Genomic DNA, 19,183 nt, shown 5'->3' with positions numbered 1-19,183 from the left:
TGTTATAGGGGAAAACATCCTGCAAGGATTCAAGGCAAAGTTAGTCAAGTTTCTGCTGAACAAGAACGTGCGCTGGTAGGGCTAGTCTCAGTTAGGGTGCTGGTCTTAGACCAGAGGGCCGCCGCGTGAGCGGACTGCTGGGCATGATGGACCACTGGTCTGACTCAGCAGTGGCAATTCTTATGTTCTTTATGTTCTTACCTTTAACATATCTAAAGAACGGTTTGAAATTTCGTGCTTCTCTGGCTAGCCTCTCTTGGCTTTTCAAACCACTCGGTGACATTCTTTTTGATACTTCCTGAGCTCTTTCCAGTTCCCCTCAGTTTTGTCCTTTTTCCATTTCCTGAATGAATTTTTCTTATTGTCTATCGCTTCCTTCACTATTTTAGTTATCCATGCCGGGTCTTTTGTTCGACTCTTTTTGCACCCCTTTCTGAATCTGGGGATATACAGATTTTGCGCCTTGCTCACCGTGTTCTTGAGAAAAGACCAGGCATGTTCTAGTGTTTGCCATTTTTTGGAAATGTTCCTAAGTTTCTTCCTTACCATTTCCCTCATTGCTTCGTAGTTTGCTTTCCTGAAGTTGAAAGTTGTCGCTATGGTTCTCTTTCCTTTCGGTATTCCTACCTCAACTTTGAACTTGATCATGTTATGATCGCTGTTTCCCAACGGTCCTACTACCTCTACTTCCTTTGCAGGTCCTCTTAACCCATTTAGGATTAGATCCAGAGTGGCATTTCCTCTCGTTGGTTCTCTACCAAGCTACTCCATGAAACAATCTTGTATAGCTTCCAGGAATTCTGTCTCCCTAGCGAATTTTGAGCTTCCAAGACTCCAGTCTATCCTTGGATAGTTGAAGTCTCCCATAATAACCATGTTACCGCTTTTGCATTCTCGCTTCATCTCAGCTTCCATTTCTTCATCGATATCTCCGGTTTGCCCAGGTGGACGATAAGTATAGGCCCATCTTTATTTCAGGCCCTTTCCATCCCGGTATTTTAACCCATAGCGATTCCAGCTTGTTGGTCGTCTCTGCTGTGTCCATTTTTGTTGATTGTATGCTTTCTTTTATGTATAGGGCTATTCCACCTCATTTCTGTCCTGACCTGTCCTGGCGATAGAGCTTGTACCTTGGCAGTGCTGTATCCCATTTGTTTTCTTCATTCCACCACGTTTCAGAGACTCCAAAGATGTCTATGTCCTCTGCATTGGCCATGGCTTCTAATTCCCCCATTTTGTTTTTTAGGCTCCTTGCATTAGAATATATGCAATTTAGATCCTGGTATTTTCTTGTCTTCATTTCCTTTCCCAGTGCTTCGGTCTTTAGTTTCTTCTCTTTTGTTACAATCCTTCTAACCTCCTGTTCTGGGTTAGTCGACTCCTGTAATTTGTCCATTGTTTCATCCCAGCCTTTTTTCTCCTCGGTATCTTCATGGGATACCTTCTTCCGAATCATCGACGCTTGGTCGACTGTCAGCTTTCCCCTTCTTCTTCGTTTAAAGCCTTTTCTATTCCTCTCCTGATGTTGTTTGCTAGAAGTCTTGTTCCCGCCACGCTCAGATGCAGTCCATCTCTCCTGTAGAGCTTGCTCTTGCCCCAGAACGTTGTTCAGTTCCTCACGAAGTGGAACCCTTCTTCCTCACACCATCTCCTCACCCACACATTTATTGATTGTAGTTCCTCCTGCCCTTGGTACTGGTAGGATCTCTGAGAACGCTATCATCTTCAGCTTCCTTCTCAGAATCTTGAACTGTTCTATCAGCGTGCTTCTTCTGTAGTCTCTCCTGCTGACATCGTTCATCCCGAAGTGGATCATTACTGTGGTCTCTTCCATCTCCACTCCTTCCAGGATCTTTCCAATTTTGTCCACGATGTCCTTGGTTCTCGCTCCTGGGAGGCAGGTCACCAGTCGATCCTCTCTCCCTCCTGCTATGTGGCTGTCCACATGCTTCAGGATCGAGTCTCCCACTAGGATCGCTGACTTTCCCTTCTTTAGGTTTCGCTTCGGTCTCAGGTCAATGTCCTCGGTGTGCTTCTCTGCTTCCTCTCCTGGGCATCGACTAGCCATTTTCTCCCCCTCCTGCGATGTTTCTCTGTGGGTGTCTTCTATGAGGTCATCTGCTTCTTGTTCTCCCTTCCATGTTGGTGTTGGTGTAACTTCATTGTTCATTTGAAGTTCGTTTTCTTCCACTCTCCTCCTGTAGGCTTCCTCAATGAATTTCTCGAGTTCCCTGACCTCCTCCTCAATGTGTCTCTCATTCATGAAGTCTATAACTGTCCTGATTGGGTCCTCTGTAGTGTGAAGTCCTTCTAGCTCCTGTATCTTGTCCTCTAGTCGCTTTACTTCCTTCTTCAAGCTTTCCAGCTCCTGGCACTGACCGCATACATACGACTGTCTCCCCAAGGGGAGGTAGTCATACATATGACAGTCTGTGCAGAACACTGGAAAGCTCATCTTCTGGTTTCCCTCTGCTTCCATTGTCATTCTCTCTCTCCTTTATCAGTTTCTTCTGTATGCTGGTTGAGATGGTAATCTTGATTCTGACCTTAGTCTTGGTGGGAAGTGTGGTGTTGCAATTGCTTTGCACAGTTTCAACTTCCCACAACAAGCAATTTATTTTGACAATTTCTTTACATCTCACAAAATGATGATCAAGCTGAGAGAAGCAAAGTTCCATGAGCCACTTCTAAGCAGTAAACTTGAAGAGCGCAAATTGTTGCAAAAATAAAAAAGGCATCTAGTAACATAGTAAATGACAGCAGATAAAGACTGTATGATCCATCCAGTCTGTCCAATAGGTACAGGCATTATACATTCATGATTAAATTAAATTGTCATTTTTCTTTGATATTTCTGGGCCTTAGAACGTAGAAGTCTGCCTGGTACTGTCCTTAGATTTCAACTACCGGAGTTGCTGTCAAAGCTCACTCCTGCCTATCTAAACCATCCCAAATTATTGGAGTTCCCATCGAAGCCCTCCCCAGCCCATTCTAAACAGAACAGGTGGGACCGGCAGAGTGGCAGGCCCAACACTGGTGAGAGCATTCAGCTGTAAAGGCTGCTGGCCACTGCAGGGAAAAAGATCATCAGCACTTGGAGCACTCTTATGGGCTACACCCATAACAGACAGCACCCCCCACACACTCTTATTTACATCACTGAACTGTGATTGCTCTTCTTACCTGTCATCGTCCTCTCCTCTGGCTTCAGCGTCTTCGACTCAACACACAGTACACAGTGTCTGCACATGAGGTGGGAGGGACAAGGGGAAAAATATTGAGGAAATTGGAGGATCCAGCTTGATGCATAGCACGCACCAACCAGGTGACCTGGTGTATGCTGTGTGTGACTCTGCTTAGGTGACTGCTGCAGTGGGGTCCAGAGCTGATCTTTAATTTTCAGTTTGTTGGCTCCCCAAATGGCGAAACCAAAGAAGACAAAAAGGAAAATCCGCCCGGATTTTCTAACCAAGTACCAAAAAGAGGACATGTGCTAGTCATCGGAGGGGGCTGAAGATGCAGTGCCAGCCATCGAGGGAGGAAGGTGGTGGAAGATAACAACGTTGGTCATCAAGTGGGGAGGGGAGGAAAAAAGCACCATCATTGGAAGGTGACTTGAATATAAACCGAGACCACCATTTTTGGGCCATTTTTTTGCCCCAAAAAACAGAGTTTATATTTGAATACATATGATATATGGCACACAGACTGTGCAAGTCTGCCCAGTTCTGACCTTAGTTTTCCAATTTATACTGTGACAGGGAAGCTCCTGTCACAGGTTCAAAATCTGCTTTAAACCCTGCCACTAAAGAAAATGTAACTCTCCAAATTGTTGTGAAACACACTAAAATCTTTAAGACTTGGCTGAAGTACAAATCACAACTACCCACAACAGGCAATATAGAGAGGTACCAGGGATCTCAAGTGCTCACAGTTAAAAGCTCGATGTTTTTTTCAAGGCTAATAACTACAAAGTGAGCTGTCATTGGTCCCATACACTCTCTGAGTTTTTTATATATATATATATTTTTTATGTGATTTGGTGATTTCTTATGCAATACTCTCTCATTATAAGAGTTGATATAGAAGTACTTAGCTCCAATATGTAATCTTACATATTACAAGATTATATATTGGAGCTAAGTACTTCTATATCAACTCTTATAATGAGAGAGTATTGCATAAGAAATCACAAAATCACATTAAAAAAATATATATATATATATATAAAACTCAGAGAGTGTATGGGACCAATGATATCTCACTTTGTAGTTATTAGCCTTGAAAAAACATCGAGCTTTTAACTGTGAGCACTTGAGATCCCTGGTACCTCTCTATATTGCCTGTTGTGGGTAGTTGTGACTTGTACTTCAGCCAAGTACTAAAGAAAATGTGCCCATTCCTAAGCCAAGGAAGCTGCCTATTAACTCTGTTCCCAGTGCTAAGATCAGACAGGCAGGGCAGAACAGAGAAGGGATGGCAGAGAAGAACAGAATACCTGTTCCAAGCCACTATAATCCCTTTTATAAACCATCTGTTAATTCTCTAGTTAAACCTCTGGTCAGGCAATCTGACGCAGCAAGGGTTAAGGAAAGGGCTGACAGGCAGAACATGGTTAAAGCCCAAGTGAAAGTTATACAGCAGGATAAATCAAGGCCAGCTGAGAACACACAGGCAATCAGGAACCTGGAGGGAAGGACGTTCCTCATAGAACAGGGAACTGAAGGCTAGGAGCTCTGTCTTACTCTCTTCTGCTAAGAAACCTCCTGTGTTTATAGGATAAACATATAAGGAGGGTTAATGACAGTTGTCTTTATTTTTTTATGCTACAGACATTATTTACAGTGATTAATATTAGTCTTTATCTTGCCAAGACATTGTATTAATCATCCAAATAGTTTCTGTTATGTCTGTGGTTCATTCACGACAAAAGCATGCTGCCCAATTACCGTAGATCTAAAGAAAGTATACAAATTGTACTTTGGCTGTCCACTGGGTGACCAGGATAAGTCATGGGCTCCACATATCATCTGTACCAGTTGTTCCAACGAACTTCATGACTGACACAATTGATGAAAGGCAGCAATTTCAATGATATGGAGTGAACTGCGAGATCATATTAAAGATTGCTACTTTTGCCTTGTGAACACAAGTGGATTCTCAGCTAAAACTAAGCACAAAATTATATATCCTACTCTGGATTCTGCTATTAGGCCTGTTCCTCATGATGACTCACTGCCTGTCCCTGTCCCTCCACAAGATGGTCTTACTTCTGTGGAATATAATGAGGAATGTGATGATGATGCAACAGCTGGTCACAATCCAGAATTATCTGATCCTGATTATGTGAATGATGAAGATTCAAAACCAGGGACCTTTACACAAGCTGAGTTTAATGATCTTATTCATGATCTAAATCTTTCAAAAGAAAAAGCAGAACTTCTTGCTTCAAGGCTTAAGCAAAAGCACTTGCTTGCAAAAGTTACTAATATAACTCATTACAGAAAAAGGAATCATAACTTAACAACATTCTTCACTGTAAATGGCTCATTGTGCTTTTGTCATGACATCAACAGGCTCTTCAACCGTTTGTCACAAGTGCATTGTCCAGATGAATGGACTCTCTTCACTGATTCTTCAAAGAGAAGCTTGAAAGCAGTGTTATTGCACAGTGGAAATTCCAAACCGAGTATACCAATTGCCCATTCTGCTCATCTAAGGGAGTCTTATGAGAATATAAGAATTTACTAGAAGCAATCAATTATAAAACATCTGTGGTGATCTGAAGGTCATTGGCATGCTAATGAGAATGAAAGGAGGATTCACTAAATACTGCTGTTTCCTGTGCTTGTGCAATAGCAGATCTACAGCTGAACATTATGTCAAGCGTGTCTGGCAGCTCAGGAATACCTATAACCCAAAGTCAAGTAGTATGAAATTTATGCCATTGGTGGATCCTCATAAAATATTTCTTCCACCTCTTCATATCAAGCTGGGGTTGATGAAGAACCTGGTAAAGGCCATGGGTAAAACAAACTCACTAGGTTTTCAATATCTTGTTAAGAAATTTCCAAAAATTCGCAACGTCAGAGGGAATGCTTCTGGAAGAGGTGTGCACGGCTCTGTGCACACTATGGCTGTGAGGAGGAGGGAGCCAGCCACAAGGTAAACTGGGGGGCATCGGACCGCGGGCCGCATAAAACAACTAGGCGGGCCGGATTCGAACTGCGAGCTCTAGGGTATCACCTCATATATCTTCTGGTGCAAACCTCCTATCATTTTTGACATCCTCCTCTGAACCGCTTCAAGTCCTTTTATGTTCTTCACCAGATACGGTCTCCAAAATTGAATGCAGAGGACACAGCAGGCACAGAGGACACACAACCAAACAGACGCAAAGGACATTCCACAGCAGTCACAGACACAGAGGACAGCTGCAGCAGACACAGAGGACATCCACAGCAGATGCGGAGGACAGCCACAGCACACCGGCAAGTAGGTAGCAATGGAACAGCAGACAGAAGTAGGGTGTTGAGCTACCCAGTTTTCTGCACCGTCTGCAATATGTATGACTACCTCCCCTCTGGGAGGCGGTCTTACGTATGCACTTGATGCGGAGAACTGGAAAGCCTGAAGAAACAAGTCAGACTACTGGAGGGCAGAATACTGGAACTGGAGGCACTTTGAGCAGTGGAGGAGGAGGACAGGGATGCAGAGAACATCAAGACAGAGGAAACCATCAAGGAAGAAGTCCTAGAGCTGGAGAAGTTCATAGAGGAGACATACAGGGAGGATGTGGAAAATCACCAGCAACAGTAGAAATGCTGAGTAACACCTACAGAGAGTGAGGACCACCTGAAGGACAACAACAAGGAAGAAATGGGTGACTCAGCAGCGAGAACTGGAAACAGCGGAGGGAACCCACAAGAAGATGAGTCCAGTGCAAGCCAATGCCAAGATGAGGGAAGATGGATGTACACGGAAGACACGGACCTATGGCTGGAGAGATGGACATACACCGGGGACACTGACCTGCGGTTGGAGAAGCAAGAGAAGATAGAGAGGACAACAATCATTGTGGGGAACTCCATCATCAGACAAGTCGACAGCCACATAGTGGAAAATATAGTGAGCCACATCAACAGGATCATTGACAACGTGGAAGAAGAAGATACGGCGGTTGTGATCCATGTGGGGACAAACAATGTGAACAACAGGAACTACAACAGGGAAGTACTGAAGGACCAGTTCCTGATTCTAGGAAGGAAGCTGAAGACCAGAACACAGAGGATAGCATTCTCAGAGATCCTGCAGGTACCCAGGGCCGAGAAGAGGCAGATGAAGCTGCAAGCAGTCAACGCGTGAATGCGGCATTGGTGTGAGGAAGGATTCCACTTCAAGCGCAACTGCATGACGTTCTGGGGGAAGAGCAAGCTATTCAGGAAGGATGGACTCCACCTCAGCAGAGATGGAACGAGGCTACTTGCAAGCAACATCAAGAGAGAAATTGAGAAGTTTTTAAACTAAGAAGAAGGGGAAAGCCAACAGTTGACTGAGATAGAGAGTCGATGGTTCGGGAACCGGTATACCCAGAGGATACCGTGCAGGAAGATAGTGGGGAAGACTCACTGGATCATAGTCAAGACAGATCGAAAGGGACACAAGAGGGAATGAAATGCAAGAAAGGAATAGGCCACAAACTCAAGTGTATGTACACAAAAGCAAGGAGCCTAAGGAATATGATGGGTGAATTAGAAGCTATGGCACAAAAAAATAAAACTTTGACATTATCGGCATCACGGAAACATGGTGGAATGAGGAAAACATTTGGGACACTGTGCTACCAGGATACAAACTATACCACAGAGACAGAGTGGCTCAAGAAGGTGGGGGCATTGCCATATACGTCAAAGAGAGAATTGAATCTACTGGTGAGAACACGCCAGAAATGATGAATAAGTCAGAGTCTTTATGGGTCAAAATTCTGGGAACAAATGGATTGGAAATGAAAATCGGCATCTACTACTGACCCTCAAGGCAGTCCAAAGAAATTGATGGAGAAATGACAGACGAGATTAAACGCAACTACAAGGGAGGCAACACAGTTATCATGGGTGACATCAACTATCCGGTGATAGACTGGAACCTAGGCACCTCCGGCTGTGGTAGACCAAGTTCCTGGATGCTGTAGGTGATTGCTTCCTGGAATAACTTGTCAAGGAAAATACAAGAGGAAATGCAATTCTGGACTATATTCTAAACAGACTGCAAGGACCAGCACAAGGTGTAGAAGTAGAGGGACGCTGGGAACCAGTGATCACAATATGATCCACTTCGACCTGGATGCAGGGGCGAAATGACAGCCATGACATGATCCAGAATGACAGCCATGGCATTGAATTTCCGAAAAGGGAACTATGAAGGGATGAGACTCATGGTGGGGAAGAAGATTAAGAAGAGGATAAGCAGTGTAAAAACGCTAGAGCATGCGTGATCCCTTTTTAAGGACACAGTCACTGAGGCACAAAATCTATATATATCGCATATCAACAAGGGATCCAAGAGGAAAAAGAACAAAGAACCAGCGTGGATCACTGTAGCAGTGAAGGAAGAGATCAGAGACAAGAAGACTTCGTTTAAGGAATGGAAAAGGTCAAAAACAGACAAAAACTGGAAAATGCACAAACAGTATCAATGCAGGTGCCATAAGGTTGTAAAAGGGGCCAAAAGAGACTAGGAGGAAAAAATAGCCAAGAAGGTGAAAAACTTCAAACTGTTCTTTCGATATATTATTAATAATAATAATAACTTTATTTTTGTATACCGCTGTACCATAAGAGTTCAGAGCGGTTAACAGAGTAAGAGACTGTACATATACAGTGATGTTACAAATAAGTCAATCAGCATAACTTAGCGAGTAGGGAGTGGTCAGGGAATCCGGAGGTATTTCGAAGATACAAGGCAGGATTACAAGGCGGGGGGGGGGGGGGAGTCAGAGGAATTTGTCAAAGAGGTAGGATTTGATTGATTTCCTGAAAGTTTAGTAGGAGGGTGAGCTAGAGATGAAAGTGGTAAGACATTTATTCCATTTGCCTGCTTGGAATGCCAGGGATCTATCTAGGAACATCTTGTAGACATAGCCCTTTAGGGTCGGGAAGGTAAACAGGTGGGCATTACGAGTGCAGGTGAGGCCTGAAAGTTCAAAGTGATCCGATAGGTAGATTGGAGTCGAGCCTGTTAAGGTTTTGAAGCAGAGGCAAGCAAATTTGAAGATGATCTTTGCCTCCATCGGCAGCCAGTGTAGTTTTTTTGTAATAAGGGCTTACATGATCTGATTTTTTGAAGATGTAGATGAGGCGCACTGCAGTATTCTGAATGATTCTTAGGCGTTTGATGGTTGTTTTTTTTAAAGGATCCTAGGTATATAATATTGCAGTAGTCCAGGATGCTTAAGATTAGTGATTGGACCAGAAGTCAGAAGGAGAGGAAGTCGAAATAGTGTTTGATGGTGCAAAGTTTCCAGAGGGTACCAAAACATATTTTAACCTGAGCATTGGTATGGACTTCGAAAGTCAGGCAACAGTCAAGGATGACTCCAAGGATTTTGATGGTGAGGTTAATTGGGTAGTCTAACCCGTTTAATTTCAAGGAAGTATTTGTTAGCTTGTTGGTGGAACTAGCCAGGAAAATTAAGGGGAAACGACCCGCGAAGGAAGTGGTGGGACTGTTGGATGACCATGCTAAAGGACCATGCTAAAGTGTTAAAGGAGGACAAAGCCATCGCCGACAAACTGAACACATTTTTTGCGTCTGTATTTACCGAAGAGGATATGCACAACATACCAGAACCCAACAGGCTATATGCTGGAAATGAAGACTGGAAACTGACAGGGCTGACGGTCAGTCTAGAAGGCAGATTGATAGGCTTAAGAGCGATAAATCCCCAGGACTATAGCTGAACTTCTTCAACTAATAGGCAATCTGTTGATCAAATCAGGAAAGATTCCGGAAGACTGGAAGGTGGCGAATGTTACACCGATCTTCAAAAAAGGTTTGAGGGGAGACCCGGGAAACTACAGACCGGTGAGTCTGACCTCAGTACCGGGAAAGATGATAAAGGCATTGATAAAGGACTGTATCATTGATCACCTTGACAGACATGATCAGATGAGGCTTCAGCAAAGGAAGATCTTGCTTGACGAACCTGCTGCACTTCTTCGAGGGAGTAAACAGGTAGATAGACGAAGGTGACCCAGATATTGTATATCTGGATTTTCAGATGGCGTTCAACAAGGTTCCACATGAACGACTACTTTGGAAAATTGCGAGCCATGGAATCGAGGGTGAAATAATCGTGGATTAAAAACTGGCTGGCGGATATGAAATAGGGAGTGGGGGTAAATGGACAATACTCGGACTAGAAGAGCGTCACCAGTGGGGTACCACAGGGCTCAGTGTTTGGACCCGTGCTCTTAAACATATTTATAAACGATCTGGAAATTGGTACGACGAGTGAGGTGATTAAATTTGCAGACGATACAAATTTATTCAGAGTAATGAAGACACAGGGGGATTGCGAAGATCTGCAACGTGACATAATCACGCTCGAGAAATGGGCAGCGACATGGCAAATGAGGTTCACCGTGGATAACTTTAAGTTGATGCATGTCGGTAACAAAAATCTCATACATGAATAGAGGATGTCCAGGGCGGTACTTGGAAAGACCTCCCAGGAAAGAGACTTGGGAGTACTGGTTGACAAGTCGATGAAGCCGTCTGCGCAATGTGCGGTGGCAGCAAAAAGGGCAAACAGAATGCTAGGAATGATTAAGAAGGGGATCACGAACAGATCAGAGAAGATTATCATGCCACTGTACCGGGCCATGGTGCACCTTCACCTGGAGTACTGCGTCTAGCACTGGTCACCATACATGAAGAAGGACATGGTACTACTCGTAAGGGTCCAGAGAAGAGCGACTAAAATGGTTAAGGGGCTGGATGATTTGCCGTACAGTGAGAGATTAGAGAAACGGGGCCTCTTCACCATTGAAAAGAGGAGACTGAGAGGGGACATGATCGAAACATTCAAGCTACTGAAGGGAATAGACTTAGTAGATAAAGACAGGTTGTTCACCCTCTCCAAGGTAGGGAGAATGAGAGGGCACGCTCCAAAGTTAAAAGGGGATAGGTTCCGTACAAATGTAAGGAAGTTCTTCTTCACCCAGAGAGTGGTGGAAAACTGGAACATTCTTCCGGAGTCTGTTGTAGTGGAAAACAACCTCCAGGGATTCAAGACAAAGTTAGACAAGTTCCTGCTGAAACGAAATGTACACAGGTGAGGCTGGACTCATTTAGAGCATTGGTCTTTGACCTAGGGGCTGCCGCGTGATCGGACTGCTGGGCACAATGGACCACTGGTCTGATTCAGCAGCGACAATTCTTATGTTCTTAAACCTTTTCTAGCGCCACTATATCTTTCTTGAGATAAGGAGAACAGAATTGAACGCAATATTCCAGGTGATGTTGTACCGTGGAGCGATACAGAGGCATTATAATATCTTTATTCTTGTTAGCCATCCATTTTTAAATAATTCTTAGTATCTTGTTTGCTTTTTTGGCTGCTGCTGCACATTGGGCGGAAGGTTTCATTGTACTGTCTAGAATGACATCCAGATCCCTTTCTTGGGCACTAATCCCCAAGGTGGACCCTAGCATCCGTTAACTGTGATTTGGGTTATTCTTCCAATATGCACCACTTTGCATTTGTCCACATTAAATTTCATCTGCCACTTGTAAATTTTATCTGCCATCTGCCACTTCCAATTTCCTATGATCTGACTGCAATGTTTCACAATCTGCATATGTTTTAACAACTTTGAACCGTTTAGTGTCATCTGCAAATTTAATCACCTCACTCATTCCAATTTCCAGATCATTTATAAATAAGTTAAATAGCACCGGTCCCAGTACAGATCCCTGTGGCACTCCACTGTTTACTCTCCTCCATTTAGAAAAATGACCACTTAATCTTACCATCTGTTTTCTATACGATAACCAATTCCTAATCCATAACTGAACTTTGTCACCTATCCCATCACTCTTTAATTTTCTCAGGATCCTCTCATGAGGAACTGTGTCAAAAGCTTTCTGAAAATCTAGATACACTATATCAACTGGCTCATCTTGTATTCATGCCTGCAAAGAAGTCAAGCAAATTGGTGAGGCAAGATCTCCCTCGGCTAAACCCATGATGATTTCACTATTTTTTTTGAGATGGGGGTCACCAGAATTGCACACAGTATTTGATATGCAGTCATACCATGGAGTGATAGAAAACCGTTATAACATTCTCATTTTTGTTTTCCATTCTTTTTGTAATAAGTACTAACATTCTTAGCCATCACTGCATACTGATAGAAACATGACGGCATATAAAGGCTAAATGGCCCATCCAGTCTGTCCATCCAGAGCACCCACTATCTTCTCCTCTCCATAAGATATCCCATGTGCCTGTCCCATGCTTTCTTGAATTCAGACACAGTCTTTGTCTCCATCACCTCTTCCAGGAGACTATTCCTCACATCCGACACCCTTCCTGTAAAAAAGTATTTCCTTAAATTACTCATAAGCTTATCACCTCTTAACATTATCCCATGCACTCTCACTCTGGAGTTTCCTTTCAATGGAAAGAGATTTGCATCATGCACATTTAAAGCCACTTAAGTATTTAAACATCTCTATCAAATCTCCTGTATTCCACCTTTCCTCCAAAGTATACAGTACATTTTGAGATCTTTGTCTGTCTCCGTATGCCTTATGATATAGACCACTGACCATTTTAGTAGTCTTCCTCTGCACCAACTCCATCCTGTTTATACCTGTTTGAAAGTGCGGTCTCCAGAATTTTACACAATATTCTAAATGAGGTCTCACCGAAATATTAAACAAGGGTATCAATACCTCCTTTTTCCTACTGGCCATTCTTCTCCCTATGCACCCAAGCATCCTTCTAGCTTGCTCTGTTGCCTTTTCAACCTGTTTGGCCACCTTAAGATCATCACATACTATAACACTCAAGTCCCACTCCTCTATCATGCACAAATGTTCTTCACCCCCTAAGCTGTACTGGTACCTCAGGTTTTTGCAGCCCAAATGCATGACATTGCATTTCTAAACTAAACTAAACTAAACCTTAGGTTTGTATACCATGCCATCTCCGCAAGCGCAGAGCTCGGCACTGTTTACAGAGTTAAGAGGAAAGGAACTACAATAAGGGATAAAGGAGAGGGACTAAGAGGAAAGAGAGGGACAGAATACTGGAGAATGGGAGGTGATTAGATTTTTGCAAAAGCTTAGCTACCAAATTTCACACCATTCCTCAAGCTTCACTAGGTCCTTCCTCATGTTATTCACACCATCAGGGGAGAGGGAGAGGTAGGTTTAGGGGAAAAGACAAGAAGCTCAGTCTTGGATATGTTCAGCTTTAGATAGCAGTGAGACATCAAGACAGCAATGCCAGGCAGGCAGGCTGAGACTTGTATTTCAGAACATACACAATATAAAATTGATGCCTCTCTTGCAAGTAACCACTAGAGAATGACAAGGGGACAAATTTGTCCTCGTCCCCACGAAAGTTATCTTTAACCCCGTCCAATCTCCATGAGTTATGTCCTTGTCCCTGCCCTATCCCTGAAAGCTCTGTCACCTGCACAAGCTTCGAACACTTATGATTTATCCCTGTGTCATTCTCTGGTAACCAGCAATCAAATGAAGGAAATTATGAGAAATATATATACAAACAAACATAAGAACATATTAATAGTCTTACTGGGTCAGACCAATGGTCCATCTAGCCCAGTTGCCTGTCCTCACGGTGGACAATCCAGGTCACTAGTACCTGGCAAAAACCCAAACAGAAGCAACATTCCATGCTACTGATACATGGCAAGCAGTAGCTTCCCCCATGTCTGTCTCAGTAAGAGACTATGGACTTTTCTTTCAGGAAGTTGTCCAAACCTTTCTTAAAACAAGCAATATTAACCTCTCTTATCACAACCTTTGGCAACGCGTTCCAGAGCTTAACTATTTTCTGAGTGAAAAAATATTTTTAAAGTTATTTCCCTGTAACTTCATCAAGTATCCCCCTAGTCTTTGTAATTTTTGATGAAGTAAAAAATCGATCCATTTGTTCTACAGCACTCAGGATTGTGTAGAATTCAATCATTTCTCCCCCCAGCCATCTCTTTTCCAAACTGAAGAACCCTAACCTTTTTAGTCACATGAACTAATCAATCAATATGACTTCCACTTAATAAAAATCCAGATTACTAAACTGGCCACAGAACGGTTAACAAATATAACATCAAATGACACACAAACAAACCAAAACGTAGACAGTAATGGTGTTAAGAACATAAGAATTGCTGCTGCTGGGTCAGACCAGTGGTCCATCATGCCCAGCAGTCCGCTCATGCGGCAGCCCTCTGGTCAAACACCAGCGCCCTAACTGAGACTAGCCCTATCAGCATATGTCCTTGTTCAGCAGGAACTTGTCTAACTTTGTCTTGAATCCCTGGAGGGTGTTTTCCCCTATGACAGACTCCAGCGGGAAGAGCGTTCCAGTTTTCTACCACTCTCTGGGTGAAGAAGAACTTCCTTACGTTTGTACGGAATCTATCCCCTTTCAACTTTTAAGAGTGCCCTCTCATTCTCCCTACCTTGGAAATGGTGAAAAACCTGTCCTTATCTACTAAGTCTATCCCCTTCAGTACCTTGAATGTTTCGATCATATCCCCTCTCAATCTCCTCTGTTTGAGGGAGAAGAGGTCCAGTTTCTCATCGAGGGAGGCAAAAACATATGCCCGTATGGTGCCGAAAAAAGGAAAAAATTAAAAATGACAGAACATCAAAATTGTAGAATTGCAAAACTAAAGTACACTTACTGACCATGAAGATACTTATACGCACTGCCCATACCAAACAATGAAAACCAAATGTATTCAGCGTCGATATTTATCAAGGGACAGAAAATGCTGGTCCACACCAGAGTTTGCAGCCATAGTCCAGGAAAAGCTGATGGAGCATGAGGAGCAGCTGACTACAGAGGAACCATTTGCAACCCCTGAGCTAATGGATGTGAGTGGCTGCCAAGGCAGTGCTGTGTATTTTGAATTGCTGAGTTTTTAGAACTCTTTTTGAATGAGACTGTTTTGGCTATTGTTTATTTTTTATGATATTTACCTCTTTTCATTTACTGCCTGAATAGTTTGCTTTTGACTTACTGTGGGGTTGGGGTACCAATTGGTGCCTGCACAAGGAATGAAAAGAAATTGTGGGATTTTGATTTCTACATTTTTCAACCCAATCTTGTAGAAAGCTGAGATTTGTCTTTTGAGGGATAGGTTCGCCACTATCTGGATGGGCATTTTTGGAGCTGATTATTGAGCTTTATATAAGGCAAACCTAAGACAATTCTCTCAGCCCCAGCACTTCTTGTGGCAGCTGGAGGCTTCTGAGGTTTTTGTGTTCTTTTTGATTGTTTAAAACTTGGGACTGATACAGCTAAAGAGCTGGACTTACCTGTTCCCTACCTTGGGCAGGCTAGGGAAGAGAACTTTGCAAAAATCAGAAAGAAACAGTTTATGCTACAAATTGGAGTTTTGATTTTGAACAGGAAAATCCTGAAAGCTGTGCAGGAGTTTTCCTTAGTGTTTTGTTTTGTTTAACTTGAGCATATTGAAGAGCCTTGGCACATCCTGAACACTAAAACTATATAGAGTATTTTCATGCAACCAGAATTTTGTGGGTTTTGTTTTCTTATTTTTCTCAAACCCTGCAGGGCTAACTCCTTTCTGAGTGGCGCCCAGGTCAGTTTTGCTGTGGCCACCAGGGGTGCTGCTGTTCACCTCTGAGAGACCCTGGTGGTGGCTACAATATTTGTATCTGTTTATATAAATATACAGTACATATAGATATACACAGATATAGGTAGATATTTAAATATATATGATATTTCATATTTTAGTTAAATATTTGTATTAAATTTTATCAAATGAATACAGCAAATTATACTATATTATAATAATATATTTGGAAACACTTTAACCCCTTTTCTTATATATCACATATAATAAAACATAACATTGAGTGTATACATACCTTCTGTAATAATGGTTGGGGGTTCTAATAGTATGGATCTTTTGGCCACTCCAGCAATATACGGCAGTAACTGGTTCTGAAGATCATCAAGAGCTTGGAAATCCGGGGCAACAAACACAAAGCTGTCATCGGTAGCAACCTGGTGTAGTTCTGCTGTGTCAGCCTTCCCAGTCCCAATGCTAAATGCAAATATACTAGCTTGCTTTAACTCATTTGTTTCATCTCTAATGTCATCACTGGACTTCCCTGCACTAATAAGCACTAATGATTGAGGGACACCATCCTCTTTTCTGCTGCCTGCCCGCTGTATGAAGTGATTTTCTAGTACAAAACTTAGGGCTGTGCCAATATTGGCTTCCTCACCACCTTTGAAACTAAGAGCCTTCACAACATCCAGAATGTTAGCTTTGGTGGTATAATCATTCAACAAAAACTCAGTTCTTGGCTCACTGCTGTACTGTACTACCCCAACTTGTATGTGATCCTCTCCCACTGATAACCTCTCAATCAGATTTACTAGGAAGTCACGTATGATCAGGAAATTGTTATAGCCGACGTTGTCTGATCCATCAATAAGGAAAACAAGGTCAGTTGACTCTTGTGCTTAAAAAAAAAAAAGAAAAAGAGAGAGAGAGAGAAAGAAATGCAAAAGTGAAAGGATTAAAACAGGTGATCCCATGCAACTATTCAGAGCTCTGACATGTTTCTTTGAAACCAAGTAAGAAACACGATACAGTGGATTCTGTGAACATCTACCATCCATTTGCTTCCTGATGTGCAGACTTGAAACAAATCAAATTTTGCTGTTGCAATTTGAAACTAGGAATTCCAGTCCTAAGGAACTCCCCCTTTTGCTAAGAAAACTAAACTATCCTCTCTCCTTAGCTCGCAATGTAGGAAACATTGTTTAAGTGACTTTATAAATTAGACCTCTATAGAATAAAAATGTAACATATGATATATAGAGTTTTGTAATCCTTTATGATTAGGAAAATAAAACAAAAGTTTTTGTATATTTTTGAGGTGGGATTTATAAAAATGATCTGTCCTAGTGCATTATTTCCCAACCAGTGTGTCATAGCATCATGCATGCCACGGAAAAAAAGTCATTACCTAGTATTCTTAGTACCCCCACAGCAACAAGATAGACCTATGATGGCTCTTTAATGTGCAGTGACTGTTTTCTGAGTCCATGTTAAGATTTAGGATGTATATTCATTACTGTGCATTCAGTCCCCAGTGCTCTAAAGTCACCATGCTTTTGATGATCGAAGGTAAACCAGTTATAACTGATATATCTTTGAAGTATTTTAGCTTCCGATGCACAAAATGGCTCTGCGTTGTCTTTTCCATGCATTGTTGCAGCCTCCAATAATTGTATTACAATGAGCTCATAAGTATTAGAATGAGCACTCTGGGCAATGCTTAGACATTGCCAGGTGATGCACGAAATGAAGCACCAACCTTTATTGCTTCAAAATTACCAGCAGGTCTGGAAGTGCCGGTAGCGTTGAACCACGTGTGATAAAAGTGTATACCAGCAGGTCTGGGGCTGCAAAGATGGTAGTTAAAAAAAATAATAATAAAGTGTGGGATATAGTATATGCATCAGATCATAAGACGTTTAAAAAATTATTGAAAAAGTTTTTTTTCCAAGAGGTTTTTGGCGTTAACTCTACCCCAGATGATCATATTCATTAATTAGAAGGGTGAATAGTTGGTGTTTTTAGTATGTGAGGGAGTATGATTGTGTCTTGAATGAGTGTGAATTGAGGTCTTTTCTTTTTACAATGGAGTTCTTTATTTTATTTCAGCTATTTTGTCAGATTTAAATTATTTTAAAATGTAATATGCATTTGTATGTAATCCGCTAAGAACTTGTGAAAGGTATAGTGGAATATCAGATTTTAATAAACATAAACATTTGGTAAAACCGTATACCAGCAGGACTAGGGCTGCCAATTGCATGAAGTTAAAAAAAACATTTGCATGGTTTGCTGGTAGTTCTCCATCCCACCCACCCCCCTCCATGATGTTTATCATGTGCGACTATGATGCACTACAATAAGGAATGCCTATGATTGATGCTCATGCATACCTAACACATAGCTTTTCCTAGTGCATGCACACATTTTTGCCTCTTTTCCATGAACCATTCTGTGCATGGTTAGTCGCTTTCTCCAGCAGCTCATCTGAAGGATTTTCCGTGAATTTCTCTGAACCTCATTTGCATGCAAAATTTGTAGAGCATCACTCATCATTTAGAAATTAGAATATTTATCGCCACTACAATGGTGACTTTAGAGCATCGAGGCCTCAGTTCCTTAATATGCCTTAAACAATGTAAGGGATCTTTGACTAAGCTGCTATAAGCAACTAATACTTATTTTACTACAGATTAGATGTTAGTGTGGACCTGTGTTAATGCTAATGCTGTGTTGAAAGCAATGGAAGTAAAACCCGGATAACTCAATCCATCCTCCTTTTTCTGGAGCCAATGGTAACTCTACTCTAGCAGACCACTAACATTTTTCAATTCTCTTTGGGGATCTGTTTCCAATCTGTGAATGGCTCTGTTGAAAGCAAAAACCAGGCTTTAAAAACAGTAGTAAAGTAACAAAACCTGAACTAGCTGCCTAAAGCATAGAGGGACCAAAGCTGAGCATAACATGGATGGTTAGAGGAATGACTAGCTGTGATAGTTAGCATCTAGGGTCAATACCATGTGCTAGTTGTCGCAAATGCCATTAGTGAGGCAGTACTTACCACTACCTCAAGAAAAGGCACAAATTGCAGTCACACTATGGGCAGTCTGGTAGCAGGGTTGCTGTTAGTGGAGATATGGCAGTGCTCCCATTGATATCTGATCCCTTCCCAACACTCCCCTGATCTCTGATCCTCCCGTCTGAGTCATTCTCAATTTTCTGATCCTCATGATCTCCAATTCCCCTTCTTGAGACATCCCTCCCTTTTGATCTCCCAGGATTAATCCCACATCAAACCCCCCCTCCCCACACACACACAC

The 19,183-nt window shown here is 42.3% G+C and overlaps 1 protein-coding gene across 7 annotated transcripts in view; it reads right to left on the bottom strand.

The window, feature by feature from the left end:
• Positions 1 to 19,183, bottom strand: part of COL6A3 (collagen type VI alpha 3 chain) — a 1,265,605-nt gene that overhangs the window by 1,140,105 nt on the left and 106,317 nt on the right. For 6 of the 7 annotated variants that reach the window (XM_033946673.1, XM_033946674.1, XM_033946675.1 and 3 more), the window contains one exon: positions 16,159 to 16,761. The exons of the other annotated variant lie outside the window; for it this stretch is intronic. In XM_033946673.1, the coding sequence (XP_033802564.1) occupies positions 16,159 to 16,761 (603 nt within the window). The remainder of the gene's footprint in view (positions 1 to 16,158; positions 16,762 to 19,183) is intronic. 7 annotated transcript variants of the gene reach the window in all.

This window comes from Geotrypetes seraphini, chromosome 5, assembly GCF_902459505.1.
Source record: "Geotrypetes seraphini chromosome 5, aGeoSer1.1, whole genome shotgun sequence".
NCBI lineage: Eukaryota > Metazoa > Chordata > Amphibia > Gymnophiona > Dermophiidae > Geotrypetes > Geotrypetes seraphini.
This window is presented reverse-complemented; position numbering and strand designations above follow the sequence as displayed.